The sequence below is a fragment of the Lactuca serriola genome, chromosome 2, assembly GCF_051521515.1.
Source record: "Lactuca serriola cultivar US96UC23 chromosome 2, Lser_US96UC23_V15, whole genome shotgun sequence".
NCBI lineage: Eukaryota > Viridiplantae > Streptophyta > Magnoliopsida > Asterales > Asteraceae > Lactuca > Lactuca serriola.
This window is the reverse complement of record NC_136409.1, coordinates 47587660-47594152: the sequence shown is the minus strand read 5'-3', so window position 1 is coordinate 47594152 and position 6493 is coordinate 47587660. Positions and strand designations below refer to the sequence as shown.

General features: G+C 34.2%; 1 protein-coding gene across 1 annotated transcript; it reads left to right on the top strand.

Annotated features, from left to right (window-relative positions):
* The first annotated feature begins 872 nt into the window (after positions 1-872).
* LOC145090299 (homeobox-leucine zipper protein HDG11-like) lies at positions 873-6043 on the top strand. Its single transcript, XM_079028582.1, has 10 exons — positions 873-1187; positions 1280-1397; positions 1719-1907; positions 2850-3359; positions 3460-3561; positions 3937-4149; positions 4241-4421; positions 4511-4779; positions 5462-5551; positions 5657-6043. The coding sequence occupies exons 1-10, from the start codon at positions 1069-1071 to the stop codon at positions 6041-6043; spliced, it is 2178 nt and encodes a 725-aa protein (XP_078884708.1). The 5' UTR covers positions 873-1068.
* The last annotated feature ends 450 nt before the right edge of the window (positions 6044-6493 follow it).

Here is a 6493-nt window from a genome sequence, read left to right as displayed (position 1 = left end):
TCGCAATTATGACGGATCGTCAACTACCTTTAGGTGGTTACCTTACATAGACAATATTATACTCATAACGAAAGCTAAAGATAATTAATACAACGAATAAACCAAATCCCGATTTAAAATTTTCTATGCTTTATGTCATTCCGAACACTATCCTATACATCCCTTTACAGTATGACCTCGTAAAAAATCACCAACACTAAACTTTGATCTACATTCCACATACATTGCATAAAAATGTCCATTTGCAATTTGACCTCTTTTGACCTTGTAAATGCAAGGCTTAAATAAGAATACCAACAATTTATAAGCCCTAAAAGGAAACCTTTGATCTACATTACATAAAAGTGTGTCATCCCATGATTGACATCCCAGGTAAGTCTTTGGGTAGATTTACATTGATGATACAGTTTATTAAGTGTGTCTTAAGTTCTAATTTTGTTTTTTTTAATAAATAAAATAAAAATAAATAAATAAATAAACTAAATGAGGTCATTGGACTTGGGTTGGCACAAAAATTTTATACAATAAGAAGAATTAACAAAAATTAGCAGATGTTTGTTATACGCACAAAGACAAAACACCCTTAAAATAAAGCTCCAAAAAAACAACTCATGGACTGATATGTACATGTTCATGTACATGCTCCCTCACACCATAATTCCTTCACCCTTCACAATTTTCATCTCTCTCTCTCTCTCTCTCTCTCTCTCTCTCTCTCTCTCTCTCTCTCTCTCTCTCTCTCTCTCTCTCTCTCTCTCTCTCTCTCTCTCTCTCTCTCTCTCTCTCTCTCTCTCTCTCTCTCTCTCTCCTAGTATTCTTGTCTTTTTCTCTCTATATACTCACAATCTCATGCTGTATGTATATCCCTTGAAATCTATAGCCGTTACACATGTGTCGCTCTTCCTCGAGGTTCTTGCTCCCATGGTCATGCTTTTTGTGTTTTTCGTAGGTTAAGTAGGATGATGGCACTGTTTATAATTGGTATATATACAGCCTGTAGTAGTGAGGATTGCTTTTCTTAATTAAAGGGTTTGCTGGAAACTGTGTTGTTGACGTTGCCGGAGAGTAATGGCATTGCAGGGTGCTAGCGGAGGAGGCCATGATGACCACCATGAAGCCCCCAATCATAGGCGTGGCAAGAAACGATACCACCGGTACACTAAGGACCAGATTCAGCTTCTCGAGGCGTAAGAGATTTCTACTGGGTTTTCCCTTTGTTATTTAGCATTTCAATTTGAATCTTTGATACTGATATCGTTTTTCCCATGGGTAATTGTAGAACGTTCAACGAATGTCCTCACCCAGATGAAAAAATGAGGTTACAATTGAGCCAGGAGTTGGGTTTGACTCCTCGACAGATCAAGTTTTGGTTTCAAAATCGAAGAACTCAGATGAAGGTTTGATCTTTTAATTTTTCCTCTCCATGTATAGATATATACATATATAGATGTATCTATATATGCGTGTTTATAGTTGGTATTTCTATAGGATATATAGGATTATGTTAATCTTTATCTATATCTTAATTATCTAATCTTTATGTGCTTGATTTACGCTTATAACAGTTGTTTTGCTTTTGCGTTAGAACTGCTTTTCTTTTTGACTAACATAAACCTCAAATCATCCATTCAGTATAAAAACACATATTTTCTCTCTAGATTTTATCAAAAATGATCAGATTAGGTTTTAATTCATGTGAAACTGATGAACTGGTGCAGGCAAAAAGCGAAATGGTGGATACTTCTTTGCTAAAGGTGGAGAACGATAAAATTCGCAGTGAAAACGTTGGGATTAAAGAGGCTTTAAAGAATGTGATATGCTTAACTTGTGGTATAACTCCTAGTGTTCAAGCTGATTGTCATGAAAAACAAAGACTTCGTTATGAAAATGCTCAGTTAAAAGAGGAGGTATATCCAAATATAATCCATCAATCCAATCATTTAAAGCCACATTAATACATAAAATAAGTGCATATAAATAATTTTACTTTCTTCTTCAATGATAAGTTTTGTTGTAGCCATATTGCTATACCCGATTCTCCTAATAGTCATGGGGTAAGCGGAGATTAGGGGTGAGTTTGGTTGTGAAAACTGTTTTCATTTTCTATGAAAATGTTTTCAGAAAATATGGAGTTTTCATTTTCAATTTTCAATGAAAACGCGTTTGGTTGGAACAGGTGGAGTTTTTATTTTTCATCTTAAAAATTTGGAAAACTTTGGAGAACTGTAAAAATCACTTTTCTAATACAATTTGGAAAACTGAAAATTTCCATTTTCTTAGAAAACTTTGGAAAACTGAACCAACCAAACGCGTTTTTAAAATTTTCGTTTTTCTTGGAAAATTTTCTGCAACCAAATGCACCATATATATATATATATATATATATATATATATATATATATATATATATATATATATATATATATATATATATATATATATATATATATATATATATATATATATCCTAGATGTCAACATGTCTCAGGCCATCTCCAATGGATTAAACCCATGGAGAGTTGTATGGATTGCCAACTAGGAAAGAGAATATACACATTCACTTTAATTCTTAAAAAATTAATAAATTTTCAATTACAGCTTCATTCCACCGTTCAATGGCCATTCAACTCCATACTCACTCTCCTCTATATTATATTCACATTTACTCCATTAAACCCTTATACAACTCCCATTATGGATGGCCTCATAAGAAACCAATATATATATATATATATATATATATATATATATATATATATATATATATATATATATATATATATATATATATATATATGACCTTTTGATAACCAGATAATATATATCTATTTGTATATACGATTCGACAGTTGCAGAGAGTATCCAGCATTGTTTCATACCATATAGGGCGACCATTAGCACCTCAACTTTCACTAGCTCACATGGAACAAAGCCACTTATCTTCATCAGATTTATCAATGGTTACTTATGTTGGTGCTACACAACAAAGTATGATACCCATTGATAGTGATGGTCCTTCACTTGACCTTGATCTTCTAACCTCTAATGACATCAGAGCTTCAGCTAGCAACACCAATCATCCGAGCTACAGTTTTCGCCTTTTGGGCATGCACAAGTCTCTAATTACTGATATGGCGACTAGTGCTCTAGATGAGTTGATGAAGCTATTCCAAACTAATGAGCCTTTTTGGTCAAAGTCAGCTGATGGAAGGGATGTTCTAGATATTGATAATTATAAGCGGACATTCCCTAAACCAAACGCTTCCATGAAGAACCATAATCTTTGGACTGATGCATCACGTGCTACGGCTGGCGTGATGATGGATAGTATGCAACTTGTGGAAATGTTTAGCGATTCGGTTAAGTATCTTTTTTTATTTATATATACAACATTCCCACGGTCTATTTCCATTTGTGTTTATATTATTTACTAACCATAATGGAGCTTTACTTGATCAGACTAAATGGGGTGATTTGTTTCCAACTATTGTGTTAAAAGCAAGAACTCTTGAAGTGATCTCATATGGTTCGTTTGGCAACAAAAGTGGCTCCTTGCAACTGGTAATTTAATTTCTTCAGCTAGCTTTTAAGGTTTTGTTTGCTTATCTTATTGTTTTTTAAGACAAGAGGCGTGACAATACTGTTGTCCGTTTATGCATGTTAGTTTATCCTACATCGGTGCGACACAGTAATATTAGTGGTTATATATGTTGGAGTCCTCATTCTCTCCACAAGGGTTCTTTTGGAGAGACAATCTTGGGTTCAATATATATTTATACAATGCACATACACACCTTGTAATTTTCCCATTGGTATACGGATAAAGATGTGAGAATCCATAAATTAGGTCTAAGGTTCAAGCATGTGCATCATGTATGGGAACATTGTGTAGGCATTGGGACCATTTAATGATCATAAATCCACAATTGTTTGCAGATGTATGAAGAGTTGCAGGTGGCTTCACCGGTGGTGCCAATAAGGCAATTCATTTTCTCTCGGTTTTGTCAACAAATCGATCAAAAAACTTGGGCAGTTGTTGATTTTTCATATCATCTTCCACAAGATGGCAACTTTCCTTATTCCCAATTCAATTCTCGACGCCTTCCTTCTGGATGTTTGATCCAAAGCCTGCCTAACGGATACTCAAAGGTTTGCCAAATCTTCTATATATATGGTTTACCTTATATTATCATATGTGCATAATATCTTCAAGAACCCCTTTGTGTTTTCATAATCACAGGTTACTTGGATTGAACATGTGGAAATCGAAGAGAAAACAGCGGTTCATAGGCTTTACCGAGATCTTATCTACAGTGGATTAGCATTTGGAGCCGAACGATGGGTTGCTTGTCTTCAAAGATCATGTGAAAGAATTGCTTGTCAAACAATGACTAATTCTTGGATTTGTAAACTAGTAGGAGGTATAATGTTCATTAATCTTTTCGTGATCTTAAATATTTGGAACATTAATTCTGGATTTCCATATTAAAATGTTCAAATTCTTGAACAGTGATTCCATCAGCCGAAGGTAAGAAAAGCATGATGAATCTCTCACAACGAATGGTGAACAACTTTTGTGCGATTATTAGTCCTTCTGATGATCATCAATGGTCATGTGTCTCGGATTTTGATGACTTTGAGATCCATGCCAACCTTTACAAATCTACAGACTGTGTTCAGCCGAACACCACAGTTCTTAGTGCAGCTGCCACTGTTTGGCTACCACATTCTCCCCAGTTTCTCTTTGATTTCCTTCGAGATGAAAAGAATCGCCCCAAGGTACTATATATCCAACACATAGGCAAAGAACTTATTGGGAAAACCACATTTCCTTACTTTCTCTATCATTAAATTATTTATTCTTGATCAAGTAATTAATAATAAACATACTCATATATAACTTACCAAATTACGAATGTTGTTTCTTTTTACAGTAATTTACATAAAAGATACGCAACTTAATCTGTTAAGCTATATATCGTTTATTTTTATTTTTTTACTTTTAACGACTTGTTATGAACAAGATTCTTTTATATAAAGTCCAAAAAGGTACTAACTTTTTACAAGTAATCCCTTAATTATTTTTCGCTTCCATAAACCTAAGTATACCGTCATCATTTTCAATATATAACTTACCAAATTACCAGTGTTGTTTCTTTTTACAGTAGTTTAAATAAAAGATACGCAACTTAATCTGTTAAGCTATATATCGTTTATTTTTATTTTTTTTACTTTTAACGACTTGTTATGAACAAGATTCTTTTATATAAAGTCCAAAAAGGTATTAACTTTTTACAAGTAATCCCTTAATTATTTTTCGCTTCCATAAACCTAAGTATATACGCCATCATCTTTTTCAATATCTTTCCAAACTTATTTATCCTGACAACGCTTTATCCATGTTAAATTAATTACTTAAAAAAGAAACAACGCCTTACTAGATCTTGTTTAATTTTGATAGTGGGACGTGCTCACGAACAACAAACCTGTCCAAGAGATTACACGTATCACAAACAGGGCTCACCCTGGCAATTGCATATCTGTTCTTCAGGTAAGTAAGCTGAATTAATGCTTGAGGCAGAGAAAATCGGGCTATTTATGTTTGTTTTTTTTTTTCAGTTCTAGTTGGTTTTAACATTGGCAATTGATGTAACAGGTTACAAATACCAGAGATACCAACATCTTGATCCTACAAGAAAGCTGCAGTGACTCATCAGGATCACTAGTGGTGTACTACCCGGTTGACTTGCCTGCTATCAATATGGCCATGAATGGGGAAGAAGTCTGTGTTCCATTGTTGCCATCAGGCTTTGTCATCACCACAGATGGACGCCACAGGAGCACCATGTCAACAAGCAGGAAGGAGGGTTGTAGTGCAGCATCAACTGCAGGTTCACTTGTTACATTGGTGTTACAGATGGTGGTTAGCAGTCAGCCAGGGGAGAATCTAGGGGCACAGTCGGTGGCCACCATTAGCAACTTAATAGGAGGCACAGTTCGAAAAATTAAAGCTGCCATGAATTGCCCTTCTCCCACCACCTGAACCATTTGTATTTGTTATGTACTGCTGCCATGTTGCAATTACTATCTTCAACTGAAATTTCTATTTTCTTCCTTCATTAATGACTTTACATTCTTTGCTTTTTGAAATTTACTCTTAACACACATTATATATATATATATATATATATATATATATATATATATATATATATATATATATATATATATATATATATATATATAATTTTGAGGCGTCGGACCGAAAACCCAAGCAATTTTGGTCCTAATATCAAGGTTTCTTATCAATTTTGGTTCTTTGAACCTTGAAATAAGGACTAAAACTAAAAAGTTCATGGGATGATGCTTGAAGTCCACTTCTTCGGTTCCTTTTCTCTGTCATCGGATTCTATTTATGTCTTGAGGCTGTTTACATTTTTCCGGGGTAGCTGACGTTTGAAGAAATAGTTTGGGATGTTCTTCTCTTATGACT

Coding starts and splice junctions, on each gene's coding strand:
- LOC145090299 (XM_079028582.1), top strand. CDS start 1,069: ATGGCATTGCAGGGTGCTAGCGGAGGAGGCCATGATGACCACCATGAA. Junction 1,398..1,718: donor ATCGAAGAACTCAGATGAAG/GTTTGATCTTTT, acceptor GAACTGGTGCAG/GCAAAAAGCGAAATGGTGGA. Junction 4,780..5,461: donor ATGAAAAGAATCGCCCCAAG/GTACTATATATC, acceptor TAATTTTGATAG/TGGGACGTGCTCACGAACAA.